Source organism: Sebastes umbrosus, chromosome 22, assembly GCF_015220745.1.
Source record: "Sebastes umbrosus isolate fSebUmb1 chromosome 22, fSebUmb1.pri, whole genome shotgun sequence".
Taxonomy (NCBI): Eukaryota; Metazoa; Chordata; class Actinopteri; order Perciformes; family Sebastidae; genus Sebastes; species Sebastes umbrosus.
The window spans coordinates 23523788-23545514 of NC_051290.1; the positions used below are offsets into that span (position 1 = coordinate 23523788).

Consider the following 21727-nt stretch of genomic DNA (forward strand, 5'->3'; position numbering starts at 1 on the left):
AGACCAAACATTAGTGATGCACCGATACCACTTTTTTTCAGACCGAGTACAAGTACTTACAAGTACTTACTAACCCGATACCCGATACTATCCCTACCAAAGAACTAATCAATTAATCGAGTAATAACTCAGATATAATTGCGTTCTTTCTAGGAAACTATAGGCAATCAGTTCTTCAACATCTACACTCTGTTACACCTCAATTCAAGTTACAGTTGTAGTTATCCAACGTTTATGTTGGTAACCTTCTAGAAATTAAGATTCCAATAAATGACTTTTTCTTCTATAGTTCTTGTTAAAGTGAAGACATGATATCAGGCTGCAGGTGTACAGCAGGTTGAGCAGCACTGATATCAGTCAGCAGATGTAGCAAAGGTCTATTAGTGCCCTAAAATCATATGAAGAGCGTTTATCAGCACTTTATAACCATGTTGACTGAGCAAACAAAGTGATAACACACAGCTGTTGGCACACACACACACACACACAAACACACGCACACACACACACACACACACACACACACAACGCCACAGCTGTAGCCACATCCTAATGAGCATTCCAACGTGTGAACACAAATATCCTGTTTTCACGTGTCGGGCTGCTGAGCCAAGGTCGTGTGTGTGTGTCTGTGTGTGGTGGATCTGTATCTCTGCACTCCATCAGATGACGTAACGCATGCAACTCTCCATACTTCACGTCTTTCAGCTCCACTCCTGTGATTTATGTCTCTTTTGAGACACATTGTGGTGAAGAAACATGATGTTTGATAGCTTTTATTTGGTACTTAATTTGTTGTGCTAGAAATCTTATCTTAGGGGTCCTTAACATTTTTGTAACATGGCGCAGTGAAGTGAAGCGAAGGGTTGAGAAATAACTGTATGGAGAGAAACAGGAAAGATTGGGAGCAAAGATGATGAGCCAAAGGTTGCAGATACTGTAGCTGCAAAATGTTCTGCAGAAAAACAACACATTTTTAATTTTTAGAGCACAATTTCATGCATCTTGTCCAAAATATTTCATTTATTTTTAACCTCTGAATGAGTTGTCTGTAGTAATAAATATGAAGTTAATAATTACTGCTTCTACTTACAGCTAGGGCTGGGCAATATGGCCACAAAATATAGGTCATTCCAAATCTCGATAATGATATATGTATCATCACGATATTGAAAGTTTTTGGGTAATTCAATAAATAGTCAGGTAAAGCATATTTTTGTGTACTCCTGTGTGAATTAAATACTTGACAAATGAAAAGAGTATTTCCTCATTTAATTAATAACTTTAGTGCAAAATTCAAAAATGAGAAAAAATGAATAAATATTTGCAGCTATACACTGACTAAGTTGTAATTATATGTGAGTTTGATTGAATGTGAGTAATCACATTAAGACAATAATTTAATTTAAATACACTGGGGTATTCCCATAAGCACAATTCTTATCAATTCAGATTTTCTGTATGTGAATATTATTATCAATTTAAATGGTGTAATTGTGCATCACAATATCTCGATATATGATTTCATCACGATATGATACCATTGAAAGGCGATAAATTATCATATTGAATTATCATACAGCCCTATGTGCAGCTGCATTTAAAATGACTTCTAATTTAAAATTACATGTGAGGATATTTTCCTAATAAGTAGAAAATAATTCTGACATTTTACAACATTACTGTTAGTCTTCTCGGAGTTAAAGGAATACACTGGAAAAAAGGCCACTTGAAATATAAGTAAAAAAAAGCAAACAATTTTTGTGAGTTATATTTCACTAGTGTTAGGAAGTGTTGTGTCATAATAAACCTGTAATGCTCAGAAGTAGTATTGTTTCACTTAACAAGATGTTCAAGATGCTAAAAACAAGTCCCTATATCTCACTGAAGTGTTACTTGTCAGGTGATTGGGTGTTATATTAAGTGTTAAGAGATATTTTGACTATTAATTAGCAAATATACTTAACTTACTAAGAGTTCACGTTTTTACCCTCTAGCCGAGACTTAGATGAATAGATTGATACCACTCACATGTCTGTACTATACAATATTAAAGTACCACCAGCAGCCAGTTAGCTTAGCTTAGCACAACTAGCGGAAACAGACATCCTGTCTCTCTCCAAAGACAACGAAACTCAACTCCCAGCACCTCTGAAGCTCACTAATAAACACTCTATATATCCTATATATCGTTGTGTAAAAGGACTTTTTGTTAGAATAAAAGAAATGTTATGCTAAACTTTAACTTCTTAAATTCCCCTTAAACCACCCTTTATGTTTTTTTAATCTTCCAGAAAATAAACTCAACAGTGTTTGACGATATCACATCATCGTATATATCATATATATTCTGCGTCAGTTCAAATATGATTTAAACACAGGATGCCAACAGCTATACCATTGATTCAAATGAACATATACCAGATTTCACAGTTTCCCTAAATTGAAGCTGACATATTTAGTGTTTTTGGAGACTTCAGGATATTGACTAGGATTTGAAATATAGAAGTGTGACATGAGTTGGTAAAGAAGGAGCCAAAGAAGAGTCTTTCTGAGTTAAGTATCCTATTTATGTGTCTCACCTCTGTTGCACTCACTTTACACATGAATTTCAGTTTACCCGTCACAAGGAGAACTTCTCGGCTTGTGAAAACATTTGCAGAAGTCTTCTTTGGCTCTAACAGCTTTCCAATGTTTGAAAAGAATACAAAGAAATATCGGATCCAGTTTAGGCATTGAAAATCAAATTAAAGAACTTCATCTCCACGTATCATCATCATCATCATCTCTTCCCTCTCTCTTTCCTCTGATCCCTACCTTCCTTTTCATCCTCGTCCAAATGACCTGACCATGAAAACACTGAGCGTGCACGCAGGTCTGTGCAAAGACACAACACTGTGTCTCATTTCCCACTACATGTGATAAGAGAGAGCTTTGTTTTTTAGCAGGAAATGGAATCAGGACGATTCTTTTATATCGGTTTAAAGCTGACACGTATCATGTATGATCATAGTCTCACAAAGGGTGCGTTTCATCATGCTAACGTCTCTCCTCGCTTCTCTCACTCGCATCTCTTCCTTGTATCTCAGCTCTTCCCAGCAAAGATGTAAGAGAGAGAGAGATGGGAGGAAGAGGAGCCGAAGCTGCCGAATGTCAAATCCTTGGTTCCATAGCGTCAGTCTTAGGCGGCTTTCGTTGCTTCAAACTGGGTGCTGCATATGGAGGTGCAGCATTTATTTGTCACGCCACTTGATAAAAGACCTCCGCGTAGGATACACCTGTGTTTCCTCGCTCTAAGCTCCTCCAGAAGCCTCCTTGTCTCCTCAAGGTGCATTTAAGGGATTGGACGATCCTCTGTGATGGTGGAGGGGGAACGACTTCAAGGTTACGGGAGGAGAGAGGATGCGAGGAAGCGTTAGTTAGCATAATGAAAAGCACCAAAAGTCGTGCTAGAACGGCCACGTGGGGATAACGCGCTGTTATTGGTGGGTGTTGTCTAGGACGCGAGCCGTGAGTCATACTCTGGAGTCGTCTACTGGTGAGAGGAGACCTCCGAGATTGTTTTTATTTTGTGAAAGGTGCTCTATACGATATCCAGAGCACTAATGTAGCAGCAAACAACTATTTACTATGTAAAGATATGGAGGAGAAATGTCTACCTGAGCAGAGAATAAAGTCTCCATGCTTTGTTGACATAGACGGTCTGGCCGCACGTGCCTTTTAGTGCATGTTTGTGCATGTGAGCGTGCCCCACTGGCTAGCTCACAGCCGCCGCTTTGCACTGCTCTCATATGGCGGTTACAGCTGAAAACGCCGCCCAGACCGGTGGAGCCGTTGCAGAAGCGTAGCGCCCCCCCCCCCCCCCCCCCCCCCCCCCCCCCTCCGCCCCCCCGCCCCCCACCCCCCCCCCAGGTTAATACTGTTAGCTCTGTCAGCACTGTTGCTGTTGTTTTCTCTGTTAGCGCTGTTAGCCGCTGGTTCAGCCGTCGCCATGTTGAGAGCCGTGCGGAGACAATAGAAACGCTCCCAGTCTCTCATTTAGCATCTTTAAACTACGAACAGCAGCAACAGCAAGTGAACCGTCTGTGTGTCTGTTGGTCGAAGCAGAAACACATGCACACCACTGTTGTTGCTACAGCTGCTTTGCTAACTTGCTGCGTTTACAACACTGTTTACAAGAACACAACTTCTGCATGTCACCGCCCCGACAAGAAGGGCCACCCGAAAGACTCCGGTTGGTTCTGCTCTGCAGGTTTTCTAAAACTCTATAATTGGTTCCACTCTGTTTTAGCAACCAAACCAGGGAGATTGTCTTCAGCGCGAGCAAAGCGTTTAATTCTTGACCGAAACCACGAGGTTCAGAATGTGTGTGTGTGCACTAGCCAACATGTCTGTTTCTCACAAATTACCGAGTTGACGTCATTTTGGCCCCGTCATCGTCACTGAGACATGAAGGCGAAAAGCGAGGCCAAATATACGTCTTTCACCTTCTTGCATTAACCGTACATTGTTCTTTTTGTGTGTTACACCCATATAAACACCTCATGTGACTTTGGAGACATGCCCCAGGCCTGTTTAGACACACACACACACACACACACACACACACACACACACACACACACTGCCAAAGAATCACTTAACTTCTCAACTCCTACCTCATAAAAGAAAAAAGAACTGCTTGTGTCACTCCTGAAAAATTCGTCCCCCTCCCCTCGAGCCCTCAAACTGACTGTAACTCGATTCTCCGATGTGGACTTGAACCATAACACACTGAGACTGCAGGGGAGCGGGGGGGTGGGGGGGGAGACAGACAGAGAGAGAGAGAAGGAAGGTGTGATAGAGAGAGAGTATGATTAAGAGTGTATTTTGGCAATGGAGTCTGGTGTGGGAGGTTTATATTAATATATTTGTCGCTTTTAATTAAATGTAAATATTTTCAGTGACGGATTTGATTTGACTTTAAATTGGATTGTGAGGATGTGTGTGTGTGTGTGTGTGTGTGTGCACACCTGTGTGTGGTTTTGTTTTTATGTTGAGGAGAGGTCAAAGTTTGAATCTCTCTACAGAAACACACACTTCTTGCCCACCCGATGACACCTACACTCCCCCCCCCCCATTAAGCACACGTGTTGCATGATCTCCCCCTCAACACACACACACATTGCCATTCTTGCTATAGGACGTCCATTGATTGTCTAATAGTAACGTTGACCTTCACCTTCACCAATAAAACCTGATCCAGTTTGAACCTCTGGGATAAATATACAGCATGGAACAACTGGGCCATACTGTTCTATACTGCGCTATAGGAGGTAGCGTCAGACATGTCTTGGCAACAACAGCTGAGGCCACACAGGAAGGCTGGACGGAGAAATGGCTGTGTGTGTGTGTGTGTGTGTGAATGGATGGAAATAACTCCTAACACGATGTCCTACCAGGTATCTTGGCCTGTGTGAAATCAGGAAGTAGTTTAGTTTAGCAGGAAGCTTTTCTTGTAAAGCGCCACATCTTCCTGTGACGAGATGATGTGTCGAGTGGATTCAGTGGCCGACAGGAAACACGTAGGCAGTAACCAAAACAGCCGAGGTTATGTAACGCCAACTCTACAATTCAAGCAATACGTGGCCTGGTGGTTAAGACACGTACCAGATCTAACCGCCATGTCCCTGGTAGGGATGTCACGAGAACCGATACTTCAGTACCAAGTCGATGCCAAAATTCTAAAACGTGACGGTACTCTTTTTCTACAGCACTGAAGGTACCGTACGATGTCTGTAATGGTCATTGGTAGGGATGTGACGGTGAGGAAAATGTTCCCACCAGTTAATAAACTTGTGACAACACCGGTGTTACCGATTACACCGGACATTTTACAAGAAAAGATGACGGTCAACATGTGCAGAGCGTTTACTCTGATCTTTACCATCGGGTGGCGGTGTGTCTGGCCTCTGGAAACGCATGTGGACTTGTGTCTGCTGGATCGATGGCTACAGATAACCCTTATTTTGATTATTTGCAGATTTATTGTCCTATAGCGGGATATTTGTTTCCACAACCGTACAAATACAGATGTACACATAGCAGCATAACGCTACACTAAGTCTTCATGTATACATTGATTCAATTATCCCAGCTCACAACAATGTCAGCAAGGCAGATTGTTCAGGGCAAATACTGCAGAAGGAACTAAACTCTCATCTCCATTCAAGTGTTCTGTATCTCCGACCAGATGGAAGTAATGTGAAGTGTTCCTTATCAAATAATCTGTTTATCGTTTTCTTGATTAGTTCAATAATCAATTTGTCTATAAAATGTAAAAAAACAAATAGTAAAGAATGCTCATTACTATTACAAACGCTGGATCCAACTACTTTGTGTTTAATGACTAAAACGATTGTTTGATTATAAAAATGGTTGCCGATTGGTTTATGGATTAATCAACTTCAGCTCTACCTGTATCCATAGCAACGTAGACATCCATTCCAGTAACAACTGTCGCTGACATCATGTAAAAACAAAAAAAACGAGTAGATCCCTTGCAAATGTACCAGCATCCTCTTCTGAAAAACTGTGCAGAAATGATCCATGTGAGTTCACTTCTGAGGCCTGTAAGCTTTTGAAATTGAATGATATGGTTGTCAAAGAAGTGGCTGGTAGACGATGGCTACAACACCCCGATTACCTGATCTCCTTCACAGTGACCTTTAACCTACTGCAGCCAGACTCTAAAACCTAATCTCACCTAAAATCAACCGGACTTATGGAGGATTCTCCTCATCTTTCTATGCTTGGATGTCATCTGGTCACCACACAGATACGATCATACACATAAAAACACACACTTAAATCACACAAACACAGATAGAAAAGACAAAAAATTTACATTTTTGGAGGGCTAAACGGACCACACATACAATCAGTATGTGTGTGTGAATCAGACCACACACACAGACACACACACACACAGACACACAAAGACATGCACATACACAGGGGCCGCCCATAAGGGGTAAAAAGGGGAGAGCTTTCTGGGGCCCAGTCACTGGGGGGGGGCAGCAATATTCATGGTCATCCTAAATATAAGCAATAATAACCACATTTTATTTTGTACCAAAATAGTCCCCATTTATTTATTTTTATTTTTTTATTTTATTATTATTAATCTGTATGTGGGGTTGGTAGTCTGTCTGTAGATGTTATTTTTTTGTTTTTGTTTTTTGTCTGTTTGTGATGAAACACATCAGTGTTTCCCAAAGCCCAAGATGACGTCCCCAAATATCTAAAGATATTCAGTTTACTGTCAGAGAAGAGGAAAGAAACCAGAAAATATTCACATTTAAGAAGCTGCAATCAGAGAATTTAGACTGTTTTTCTTAAAAAATGACTCAAACCGATTAATTCATTATCAAAATAGTCTGAGATTAATTTAATAGTTGACAACTAATCGATTTATCGTTCAAGTGTTGATATGAGTAAAGCAGATTTGGGGAGGGCCCCTTTACTGAACCTTTTCAGGGACCCAGACATTGCTGTGAGTGTGGCCCGTTCACACACAGACACACACAGACCCCCCCCCCCCACACACACACACACACACACACACACACACACACACACACACACACACACCGGGTGTATTGTTGCATGAAAGGGTGAGTCAGAGCCTATCTGTGAACCCAAACAATAATAAAGTGGACCAGTGAAGTGTAAGGAATGGAATGCCAATCACACACACACGCACACACACACACACACACACACACACACACACACACACGCACACACGCACATACACACAAAAAATCCCAATTTCAAAAAAATGTGATTGTGCGCTGAAACGTGTGCCTAAAAACACACACACACACACACACACACACACACACACACACACACACAAGTGTCTTTGTAATATGTGTGGTCATGTGCAGCAAACTTCAAAGACTTTACAGCTTAGTTTAATATCAAATAAACTGTTACAGATTTCATGTGACCCGGATCAAGGAAGTCATAAAACATGTGGAAATTAATCCAGATTTAATGCAGATAATAAAAAGATGCAACATACTGCAAATATAGTTTCATCCCTTCAGGCTATAGCGTTTCATCCACAGAGATGAAACAGATGTAAAGAAGCTCGATAAGTAACATAAGAGAAGTGCTTTTCATTATCAATGAAAAGTATTTTATTGATTAATTCATTGTTTGATCTATAAAATGTCAGAAATAAAAGATAAACAATACCTATCACAACTTCCTGAAGCCCAAAGTGATGTCTAGAATCAGTCATTTTGGTCTAATCGACCAAGATTTCTTTAGTCGATTAGTCGTTTTCATGCTGAATGACTAATTACAAAGAAACCTCTGAGCACATCTCTGGTAAACACTACATTTAAAGTGGTGCTTTTGTGTGATTCTTTGTGGAGAAACTCAGTTTTACAGATCTGTTGATTAAATGAATCGATTAGTCAACAAAATGGTGTGAGTGTTAGTCGACAAGGTGTTTCTTTGGTCGAGGACAGCCCTGGTGACGTCTTCAAATGTCTCGCTTTGTCCGACCAACAGTCCAAAACCCAAAGATATTCAGTTTATTATCACTAAAAAACAGAGAAACACAGCAAATCCTCACAATTGAGAAGCTGGAACCAGTGAATGTTGACTTTATCATCAAAATAGTTGCCAATTATTTTTCTGTTAATTATCAATAACTAAGTTTCCTACTCTCACCTATTATTCTTTTAAAGGTCACATATTGTAAAAAAGTTAGATTTTCATGTATTTTATATTATAAAGCAGCTTCAAGTGCTTTATAAATACTGTTATACTATATACTATCAATATACGGAGAAATACACACAGCCCGTATTCAGAAATTGTGCGTTTGAAACAAGCCGTTGGGATATATGTCCATTTGTGATGTCACTAATATACAATAAATAGATTATTACACGGTTTTAAACATAAACATCCTAAATGTGTCCCAGTTTATTTCCTGTTGCAGTGAATGTAAATGACATCAGCTCACAGGAAGTAGCAACGCAATTCCGTTAAATTGCGCTAAAACGAAGCGTTTCAGACAAAGGGTAAAAACAGGCATAATCAGGCAGACAGTATGAGGAAAATAAAGGTTTTTTTTAAATATTAAATCATGTAAACATGTTCTAATAGAAACACAAAATACAAGCATGAACCTGAAAATGACCTTTAAACTCGACATTTTATCTCTTTAAAGGGATAGTCTTGGTGTTTCTCAGTGGGGTTGTATGAGGTACTTATCCACAGTCAGTGTATTACCTACAGTAGATGTCAGTATCAATATCAGTTTAAGTTCACGTTATATTTAGAATACTTTCGCCAGTTTACCTTGCCGTCAGACAGCTATACAGTCTATGTGTCCGACGGGGAACTGAGGCCGTTTTCTTCAAAGCCACCAGACTCCTTTGACAAAAACAGTATTTTTACCTCGCAGAGGTGGGGACAAACTTGGATAGTTCTATTCTTTAAGATATTTATTTATTTATTCCTTCCCCGTGTTCAATTGCAACGAAAACAGTGATGCTAAACGAGAATGGATATTTTAAATGAAACTACTCCATCGCACGAGTTGTAAGATTATCAGTATTATCTGTGAATTGAGACGACCCATAGTCACCAACTAACCGATCGAGGCAGCGGTAGACCAGCAACCCATGTCCTGCGAGGTCAAATTACTGTTTTTTTCAATGGAGTCTGGTGGCTTTGGCGATAGATGGACACAGTGGCTTCAGTTCCCCGTCAGAAAGGTAAGGTCTCTGACAAATGTTTGTATGTTTAAAACTCCAATCCGTCTGACATTCACTGATGTACACAAAACACACAAAGTACACTTTATCTGTGTAAAGTGTCTTTGAGCAACCAGAAAAGCGCTATATAAATAAAATGTGTTATTATTATTATTATTATATGTATGTATGAAGTGAATCACCGGTTTGAACAAAGTGCCTCATCCAGCAGCAACAGACAGAAACCAGTAGAGGACATCCACCAGGAGTTTCTGTGTTTACATGTGTGTGTGTGTTTGTGTGTTTGTTTGTGTGTGTGTGTGTGTGTGTGTGTGTGTGTGTGAATGCTGCAGCATTGAGGCAACACTGGAGCCTTCCTCATTGTGCTGTGTTCATTGTTCAGAGCATCTTTTGTCTTAACCAGGCTGGCACGGGGTGTAACTCTACTGCCATTCAAAGAAGGGCCTGTTTCCAGATTAAAAATAGCCGGCCTTCGCATGAGAACTAGGGGATTCCCAATCCCCACATGCAGATACATGGCTCCATGTTTTTCATCTCGGTCTCCAGTGTCATCTCCAAACTATTCCTTATTTCATTCTACCTCCAACGTGTCAAATATAATGTGTATATTATATAATCATTAAAGTTTATAAAGTACATTTCTACGGCAGACTCTGCTGATAGAGGATTGTTACATTCATGCCAGTAAGTGAACTGGAAGCAGGCACAGTCAAACTCTGATATATTTTAGCCTTTATATCATGTTCCTCTCATGGCAGGAAGGCCGTGTACAAAAATGAGAAAGTACATGGACTTCTGGCCCGAAAGGTTGATATATTAACGCATGATTTAAAATCACTTTCCATGTTTACGTTCACATATGCCACGAACGTGTCTGTTTTCCCCGACGTTACTTTCCTATCGCTCAACTTCAAAAAGCAGCAAAGAAATACAGTTTTATCAGACATAAATCCTTTTATTAGTAAAAAAAAAACACGTGTTTCTGCTAGATTTTAGAGCTGCAACGATAAGTCGACTACTGGAGGACTCGAGCGACAGAAAAACAATCGCCAACTATTTTGATAATTGATTAATCGTTAAAGTTATTACGCTAGGGCTGTCCTAGAACAAAGAAACTCTTAGTCGACTAACACTCACACGATTTTGACGACTAATCGATTAATTGATTTTATCGACAGATCAGGGAAACTGAGTTTCCCCACAAAGAATCACACAATAGCACCACTTTAAATCTGCTGTTTACCAGAGATGTACTCTGAAGTCATTCAGCATGAAAAAAGCATAAAAAATGACTAATCGAGTAAGGAAATCTCAGCCGACCAAAGACCAAAAAGACAGATTAGTCAATTAATGGACTAAGAGGGGGGGCAGCCCTTTTAACTGGAAGAAATCCGATGCACCTACAATTTGCGCTTGGATTAAAAATATGGCATAATGTATGTCAATGGAGAGCATAACATATATCATGAAAAACAAACTGGGTGTTTATGAGGAAGTATGTGAATCATTTAATGATTTCATAAAAAGTAGTGATAATAGAGAGCTTCTACAGGAGGAATAATTAAGATAGGAGTGCCATTTAACTGTTTAACTGTATGATTGATACTTTGAAGCTGTATATTGATTTTGGCCTTGTAAGAAAGGGAAACGTTGAGAGAGAACGGGTGGGTGTGTGGGGGATGTTATGTTTGTTAAAGTAAATCCTGTATTGAATATATTGCATAATAATGCTGATGTTTGTATAACAAAAAAACAATAAAGACATTGTTAAAAAAAAAAGAGGGGGCAGCCCTACCTAAATCATTTCATTAACAAATCATTAGCAAATCTGCTATATTTCAGAAATGCAATGATCAGTAGACTAATCGATTAGTCAATCAAAAGAAAAATAATCGCCAACTATTTTGATAATCAATAAATCGCAGTAATTTTCATACAAAAATGATGTTTTGAGCCTCTCAAATATGGAGATCTCCTGCTTTTCTCTCTTTTATATCATATTAAACTGAATGTCTTTTCTGGGTTTGGGACTGATGAAAAAAAAGACATTAAAGACATCGATTTGGACTTTAAGAAAATGGGATGGACATTTTCTATACTATTTTCTGACATTTTAGCAGCGCCGCCGCCGCTAGGCACACTCCCACCAAGTGCCAGAGGCTAAAACACTGCCGTTTGCCACTGAGGAGTCGCAGACCTCGCAGTAAAGACAGCTCAACTTTGGAGCGATATTTACCGCCTTTTCCCGTAATCTAACACGACAAGTTTGGTATCAACAGATCCATCGCAATCTCAATATTCATATTTATGTCAAGTACCCGCCTTCAAATGACAGTAATGTTAATGCCAGTCAGATGATCCACCATTCTCAGAGGGTTAAAAGTAGACCAAGAACTGAGGAGAATAATTCTAATTTTAAGATCATGGTGATCAATGAGACAGGCAGAGTTTCATTAAGATGGTTAAATCATGTTAATAGGCCTACCAATAGGCTGCAGTTTAGATTTTGGCCTATTCAAACAAGACTATTTCATTTAAGAGATAAATATCAGCTTACCTTGTTTTTTTAAATATCTTACTGTTACTGCTGCATTCTGGTCAGAATTCATTCTTTTTTTGTCTCATAATCAAGGTCAGTATGGTAGCCTTATTATAAGCAGGTTAACAGCCTATGTCACTCCTGTATGCACAAAAATAACTCCGCAGAGTTACTCGGTAGAGTAATCTGTAATGAACATAATGGTTAATTGCAGGCAGCCCTACTATATTTAGCTATTTAAAGGTCCCATATCATGCTAATTTTCAGGTTCATACTTGTATTTTGTGCTTCTTTTAGAACATGTTTACATGCTGTAATGTTAAAAAAACTTTTTTTTTCGTCATACTGTCTGCCTCAATATACCTGTATTTACCCTCTGTCTGAAATGCTCCGTTTTAGTGCATTTCAACGGAATTGAAACAGAATTGCGTTGCCTGGCAACAGTTTGGGTCCATGTTTACTTCCTGTCAGCTGATGTCACTCACATACACTGCAACCAGGAATAAACTGGGACACATTTAGAATGTTTACACTTAAAACCGTGTAATGGTCTAAATATTGTATATTTGTGACATCACAAATGGACAGAAAGCCTAACGGCTTGTTTCAAACACACGATTTCTGAATACGGGCTGTGTGTATTTCTCTGTATATTTAGCACTTCGATACTTTCACAGTATTTATATATCACTTAAACCTGTTTTATAATATAAATGAAAATCTCACTTTTTACAATATGGGACCTTTAAGGCAGTGTGTCATAGTATTATACAGTATATCCAACCTGCCTGGGGATTCCCCATCTGTTTAACACAAAAGCATCTATCTTACATCAACCCCATGATAACCACACACGATGGGGATTAAAAACATTTCCTCTTTGCTGGCTCGCCAAAAAGTCTCATATTAGATCCTTTCAATATACAAATGATGTGTCTGTCACACTGATGGCTCACTAACTGAACACCTCCTATAGCAGCAGCTAAACAGCTTCAAATGTGAATCAACACCTGCTGCTTTGAATGAAGCATTAATAAAGCAACATTTGTCTTCTTCTTCCTTCTCCTCAAGAGGAAGTATTGTGTTTTCCAGTCACCACACGATCCAAGAAAGCGTATCTGAGAGACGCTCAGGTTTTCCCTCTCATGTGGAGATGCACAGTTGTCCACCGAGGCCGGCTTCCTCTCTCTGAGTGGTAGAGGAGTAGCGTTACCGTTTCAACCAGCCTTTCGCTGGGATTCAGACATCATCGACTTCAAACTTCATCCCAGCAGATTTTTCAAAAGACCAAAGTATAGGCTACACTTCCTGTGAAGAGTCAGGAACCATAATGCAACACCTCTGGCTGTTGACCTCTCATTGGGACACTAGAGTTTCTGGTACATGTATATCTGCAGCAGGACTAATTTTCACTAACTCTAGCGGTGACAGCAGCTCTGCTAATTGATTTCTAGAGTGAGGAACCAAATCTCAGCTGTGCAAATGTTTGCTCTAAAGACTGTAGGAATATTAAACCCCTTTGGAACTCCAGGCACAAGTGCAGTAGTATTATCTGTGCATGATTATTTCAGGCGATAAAAAAGGCTTAAATGAAACCCCCCAGTGGGACCATCCCAGCTCCATCACTGACCTGCATATTTCACCTCTGTGCACAACATCTGTAACCTACTTAAAAGCAAACGACAGCTACTTTCTGCTTCCCAACCAAATGGCTCCAATATGTTCTTTTTACGCACGCAGTTTAACCCGTTTAGTTGGATAAACGCAGCCGGACAGACAGAACCGCTGATTCCTTCTGTCTTAATGCTTGTAAACGCCGGATTGCGTTGTTCAACGAGTTCAGTAAGGCACAGCTGCTTCCCAAAAGCGGGGGCGAACTCCGCCAAACCTCTTCCCGAAATGAATTACACCCCAAATACTTCATGCAATAATATCTCTTTTCACTATAATAGTAAAAGTGCATATGTGGGATTGAGCTGTAAATTTAAACTGGGCTATTTTCTCGCTAATTCGGTGCGTAAAAGCGCATTAATGATCTGCAGGATTACATGTTAAAACGCATATGAAAGTGAGTGTAAAGCGGCTCTTACCTGTGATATGGACATGTTCAGGTAGAGAAAGAGTCCGGTGGTGGAGGCGATCTGCAGCACCACCACCACGATCACCACCATGGCCAGCCACATCTTGGACGGCGCGTCCCGGCGCCTCGTCGCCGTCGGCCCGCTGGCCGGGACCATCATGTAGGTGGTGGACTCGCTGCTCACCGATCGGAAGTAATCCTGGTGCTGCTGCTGTGCGCTCGGAGTGGCCATGGCATTCCCGACGCATGAGCACACCACACAACCAAGGGAACAGCAGAACAACAACAACAACAACAACCTCCACACACTCTCCGAAAATTGGAGCAAAATTAGATCTCCATGCGTCCGCTGCCAATGGAGCTGTTCATGCGGGAGAAGCGAGGGGGAGGAGGAGGAGAGAGGCGGGAGAGGAGAGGAGAGAAAGACGAGCTGGGAGATAAAGTTTGGAGCTGCTGCGTAAAGAGGGACCGGAGCTGCTGGAGGAGGCAGCGGAGGACTGATGGGCTGCAACCGGGAGACAGCAGCAGAAGAAGGGGCTGGCTTAACCTTTTCATCACCCTGGAGCTGTGGAGGAATGCTCTCTCTCTCTCTCTCTCTCTCTCTCTCTCTCTCTCTCGCTCGCTCGCTCGCTGCTTTCTAGGTATGGGGGGGGCACATTATTGCCAAAGCAGAACAAAGCAAGAAAAGTAATAGCAGATATTTTAAAGGTGCATTATTTACACTCAGTTTTGTTCATAATATGCACACATCTCCTTTGGGAAGTGACTAAAGTCAGTTTATTTGCAGCTAATATCCCATAATTTATATTCTTGTATTGTGTGTGAAAGGTGAAATCTTCATCAGTTCTTAATCATATATATATATATGTGATGATATTTGTTGTAATTTTGAGACAGTCTGGATTGATTCTTGTCCTGAGCCTCAGTTTCAGTTTGAGCTGGCAGAGGGCGCTCTCTCTCTCTCACGCTCTCTCTCTCTCTCTCTCTCTGTCTCTCTCTCTAGTTAAGAGTGGATTGAAAAAAGGTGAGATAATATTATTTTTTATTATTTTGTTTGTCTGTTTCTCCTTGCTTTTATTTGATTATTTGAGTTTTTTATGTTTTTATTTTGATTTAATTTTACATTTTTGTATTTTTGTATTTTTTTGTTTTTTATTTATTTATATATATTATTGCAAAAACTTTGCTGAGTTAAATGAAATGCTTTTTTCTACAGTCTTATTTGTTTATGTTTTTCTCTCTTCTAACAGAATGTATCAGTGAAACATATATATATATATATATATATATTTTTAATTTTGATCACAAACTGACAAAAAAACACAAACAAAAAGTAACATCTACAGACAGACTCACAAACATACCGACCCAACATACAGAATAATAATAATAAAAATAAATAAAATAAAATGAAAAAATAAATAACATTAAGTAATACTAATAAAAAAGGTATATTTTTGTATTTAATTTAATTTATTTTTATCAAAAATTAAATTTTTCTTTACCTTTGTTTTTTGTTTTTTCTTTTTGCAAAAAAGACATTATTCACTCCTTTTAGCTTCTAGTTTTCTTACATTTTATATAAACTATTAATAGTCTAAATAATAGTTAGATTAATCAATAAAACAGACATTTGTTGCAGCATTGGACAAAACCTTTTTTATTGATTTTGATTTTTATGATTTTAATTTATTTTATTGTTAAATTTATTATTAATTAATTTATTCATTTGAATTTCTTATAAAAAATACTGCTTTTGGATTTACATATGATGATTATGTAATGGCAGGTTCTTTGTCTTATTATTTATACCGTAGGATAAAATTAGTTTGTATCTTGGAGAACAAGATACATGTTGGATTAATTGAGTCAATAAATAAAATGTAATAAACATTTTAAGTAAAAGCCACACAAAATTAAAAGTTCTGGAAATTGATGAATTGTTTAAGTCTTTTGTTATCTTTTTATAGCAAAAATGACACAAATTTATTCCTTTTAGCTTCTTAAATGTGAATAATTGCTAATCTTCTTACTCATCAATAATCATAAAGGGAACACCTTTGGGGTGTGGACTGTTGGTCGAGCAAAACAAGCAATTGTCCCAGTTTTCTGACATTTTATATAAATTACTAATAGGTAAAATAATAGTCAGATTAATCAATAAAACAGCCAATTGTTGCTTTTTTAAATTGATTTGACTTCTTAATAATTAAAAATAATGGCAAGACAAACCTCCTTTTTACCCTCTCTCTTACTCTTTCTGTTGTGTGAGCGGCTCCCTCCAGTGTGCGTGTGAATATCTGTGGTCTGTTTTACAGTTTTACACTGTTGGAGAGCAAACATTTGCCCAATGCCCTCCAGATTATCACTGTGAAACAAGTGTAGCCACAATAAAAATATGTGATATTAACTTCACTTTCCAAAACCATCACAAAGCTGCACACAGGCTGCTGACTTTACTGCTGGATGAGATGAGGCCTCATGGAGAGATGACTACATCTACGTTTTATTGCTGCAGACAGCGTATTGCTGTATTGCTCTGTAAAGCCTCCATCCTGTCTTAAATCACCATCAAACAGAGCAGTGAGTCACAATCATACTTTCCCAGGCAGATGCTGTGTTTACAGTTCAACTCTAAACCAGAAGTTCCCAAACTGTTTTAGACCATGGCACTCCTTCAAATGCATCACAAGCTATAGATGTGATATATTGATATCTTAATATTAAGTTAAATTATATAGGCCCATTCTCAGTCACGCAGAGTAAAAGCCAACAGGTGGATTTCCAACCACTTATCCTATTCAGGGTCGCGAGGGGGGGGGGGTGGACTCGATCCCAGCTGACATTTGGTGAGGGCGGGGTACAACCTGGACAGGTCGCCAGACTATCCCAGGACTGACACATGCCCCTTCTCCACAAAAATGAGCACTTATGTACAGTTTTTTTTATTATTATAAAAAAGTGAGATTTTCATGTTTTTTTATTATAAAGCAGGCTTAAGTCCTATATAAATACTGTGAAAGTATCGAAACACTCAATCCACAGGGAAATACACACAGCTTGTATTCAGAAACTCTGCGTTTGAAACGAGCCGTTTGGATTTCTGTCTTTTCTTTACACAATTTTAAACGTAAACATTCTAAATGTGTCCCAGTTTATTTCCTGTTGCAGTGTATGTGAATGTCATCAGCTGACAGCCTGATTCAGGCAGACAGTATGAGGAAAATAATGTGTTTTTTGAACATTACAGCATGTAAACATGTTCTAGTAGAAACACAAAATACAAGTATGAACCTGAAAATGAGCACAATGTGGGACCTTTAAATACAGGAAAACCAGCTAAAATCAGGCGATTGACTGCTTTCCCGTCGCCAGTAGGCCGTAGAAGACGAGTGCCTCTCTGTTTTATTCTGGTGTGGTATAACCACTGCTGATTTACAGATGAATATTTCACTTAAGATATCAATTATATCTTTAATTTTCTTCTAAATGAAAATAATGGTTAGGTTATTTAAGGTGTACAAGAACAAAGAAAAAACAAAAAAAGGTTGAAGGCATTTTAATATTTAATGTGAGCTCTGGCTCCACTGGTAGGCGGTTTCTTGTCTTGTTTCCCGACGTGATCTCATCCCTACTAGTCATATCTTCACACAGAAAGTTGGCACGTGGTTAATGTTGTCAAACTACTTGGTTAGGGTTAGAAAAAAAATCTAGGTTTGGCTTAATAAGTATGCTTGCAAGGTAACTTAAGCTAAAGACATAACGTCATGTGACTCAGTGACATAGCGTCACTAAAGAAATCACAATGTTTGGTTTCACACGGGACCCGAACGCTGGTCCCCTGAGTGAAAGTCCTGCGTTTGTTTGAACCATTCGCCGCCCCTCCCACACTTAGCGGACTCTCTCGCTTTTTACACAACATCAGCTGCTCTGACTGTCTAATAATGACATGGATGGGTTTACATGGGATTTAGTTAAAAGTCTGGTGCGTCTCATACAGACACACCAGGAACGTCAGGAGCGCGTGGCGGCTGCGTGGCGTGGTGGCTGCATGATTCACGCATCGGGCGTTCACACCAGCTGCATTTCAGCTGCGTATCTGCTGCGTTTTTGCTGCTGCAGCTGCTGCCGTCAGCCCTGTCTTTCTACATAGAGTTTGCCTTTTAATGGCCATTTAATTTCATTATAAATATCATTTATATTTATTTTAGACATAGAAAGGTAAAGAAACGTGTGGTAATTACATAGTAATAATAATAGTAATAATCCATACTCCATACTATATTCATTCATGGAGCTCTCCAAGTCACTGCATGTTCTAGAACACTGTCCGGCACATATTTCAGAATAAAAGCCTTGTGTTAACAAATGAAGGAATTCTGTCTACAGAAAAAAATGCTTAAGGGCTTTTATTTTGAAATGAAAGCAGGAAGTGTTGATTTAAACCCCATACTTTATCAATTCATGGAGCTCTCTAAGTCACTGCATGTTCCACAGCACTGACTGCTCATATTCCAGAATAAAAGCCTTGTGTTAACAAATGAAGGAATTCTGTGCACAGAAAAACGCTTGAGGGCTTTTATTTTGAAATGAAAGCAGGAAGTGTTGATTTGAAAATAAGTCTTTACGTCTTTGTCATCTCCGTAACATATTCTAAAGATAGACATCAAAACTGTAGTAATCTTGCTGGTATGATGTAAATATACAGTCAATAGATCACTTTCACTGTCAGTGACATATTCTACAGATGTCTAGACATGTAAACTGTAGTAATGTTGCTGATATGATGTCAATATACAGTCAACAGACACTTTCACTGTCTGTTGTGAGATGCGTGTCTCACGCGGGCAGTGTGGCTGCTCTAACCTGTTAACACGGTCGCCAAAATAAAAAAGAACAGGTAACGCAGCCGCCACGCGCTCCGGACATTCCTGGTGTGTCCGAGGCTTAAGGCTACCTTGTGAGTCGGTATCAAGACTGCCCAAGTGTCAACATTTGATGCCCTGAGAGTGAGACCAGGCTGTGTTTTCATGTATACCAGGGATGAGACAGAAACATCACACATATACCATCCATTATCTGTAACGGTTCGTAAGGCGGGGTACACCCTGGACAGGTATCCAGACTATCACAGGGCTGACGCATTCACACCCACGGGACATTTAGAGTCAACAATAAACCTAACCTGCACGCCGGGGAGAACATGCTAACTGAAGGGCCACAAGCTGGATTCGACCCTGCGACCCTCTTGCTGTGAGGCGACAGTGCTAACCACTGCACCACCGTGCAGCCCGTGCATGTACCAGTTAATGGTAATCCTTTAGCCGAGTAGTGTTCAGTCTGTCTTTAGTTTTGTTGGTAGGTTCACATTGTGAAAAACAGACAATGACTAAACAGTTATCTTTTGTCACCCTTGGCCCTTTCCCCAAGGCACCCACTTTTGGAACCACTGGTCTAAACAACAGCATTTCCTTTGTTTCCTTTACATCACCACAAACAGCTGGAGAGCAGTCTGTGAGTGCCCAGCAGTCAGAGCTGTTTATTAAGGATGGGAGGCAGATGAGCTTGGGTCACTTCCAGTAAGACAGCTATGAACCATCAGGGGGCCACGAGACTTTTTAACTGCTTAGACTTTGATTAGAAAGGACCCGGTTCAAAGGAGGTTGAAACCATTTCCATTCTATTGTCAAAATAATTTTAAATGAGTTTTTGAAATGTTGCAAAAAGGAAATGGGAATAAGGCTTGTTTCCATCAACTGGTTTAAGAGCGAATAAACTCTGCTACAGCATAGTTTGGTCAGAAGTTGGCGCTTTAGGCTATGCATGACTGTAATACGCCATTAAACAGAGTAGAAGAAGAAGAAGAAGAAGAAGAGGTTGCAAACTGGAGACAAAACAAGTCGGCTTGGCCGTCTTACCATCTACGAGAGAAAAATGGAGAGAGGTCTTCAGGAATTTGTTTCAGTTGGGCAAGTTTCAATTATTTGTTCATGTCAGCTACATGTAGAATAGAGTGCTCCAGGGATAACGTATTTTTGTAGGCCAACCAGGAAGTTAGCATCGCCCTGGTTCCCTCCACTAACAGCCAATTGGATTGTTCCATTGGGTTTTGGATTATTGCAGAAAATAAGCTCGGTGGTAAACAAACGTTTATGATACTTACAGATACTTACGTTTATGATACTTCCGTAAAATAATCTTCATGAATGAACACCACTCTATGATTTTTGTGTGAATGCAATCACCAGCAGTAATCTGGTGACATTAGGCTATAAACGAACTACACCACGGTCAGATGAGCGTGAGTATACACAACGAGACTGTAAAGGAGGACGAGTCGGCGTGATGACGTTTAGTTTCATTTAGCCACTTGTTAGCAACTGTCTTTTTTAAGACATATAAGGGCTTCAAAATTCATGAGTGGGATATTTATTGACATATTTTATGTCGTAGAACAAAATGTTAAAATCTCTTCAGCTTGTGTTAACCACAGACCTGATTTCAGACACCTAACTAAAAACCCATTGACTTCCAGACGAGGGAACAGGAAGTGCTAAAATGCTAACTCATTTCCTGGTTTTAGGACTCATTGCCACAGCACTCTATTAGCCTTGTTTCATTCTGTCTGGAGACGAAGACAAGCATTCGCACGTTATGGGAATATCCGAGAAGACGCCAGTAAGACAGCAGTAACAGCTGATCAGTCATACATTTATTCGGCATTTCCATAATCCATTTATTGCTTCAACTCCTTCGATAAAGACGAAAACAACCTCAAGCGAGCGTAAAAACAATTTTTTTTCACAATTGAGGACGTTTTATCGAATTTTGCCGTTTCCATACAGCTTTCCTAATGAAATACTTCAAAATGCGAATAAAAATATGTGAATGGAAACACGGCTTGTGAGACGTGAGAAAATCAAGTCCAATTCATCACCAAACTATTTAGAACAAGTGACACTTTTTCTGGTGTAAAATTCCTCAGCCTCGTCGCCCAAGAGCTTTTTCCAAACCCCGAGCCCACTTGCCCTGAGAATCTCAAACCCTTTTTGATCCATGTAAGCCAGTGTGGTCCAGAACTATGGTCCCAAGTCAAGTTCTCCTTAAGCAAAAAAGTGAAATCCACCAGGGGCCTGCACCAGATGTGAAAGCCATCTGCTCCACCAACTGGGACTTGAAATGCCCAAAATTCTTCGGAATGAAATTCGGACTGAAATAAATATAAAAAACAGCTGGTTAAATCCACAGCAGGTGAAAGAAGAGTCAAATATTTTCCACGTCTACAAAAACGGTTGTTATGAAGGAATTGACATAGTCTTGGGTTTG

The 21727-nt window shown here is 39.6% G+C and overlaps 1 protein-coding gene across 1 annotated transcript in view; it reads right to left on the minus strand.

Annotated features, from left to right (window-relative positions):
- tnfsf10l (TNF superfamily member 10, like) overlaps positions 1–14771 on the minus strand; it is an 84515-nt gene extending 69744 nt beyond the window's left edge. Inside the window, exon 1 of the mRNA XM_037759759.1 lies at positions 14412–14771. Coding sequence (XP_037615687.1) covers positions 14412–14633 — 222 coding nt within the window. The 5' untranslated portion in view covers positions 14634–14771. The remainder of the gene's footprint in view (positions 1–14411) is intronic.
- Between the last annotated feature and the right edge of the window lie 6956 nt (positions 14772–21727).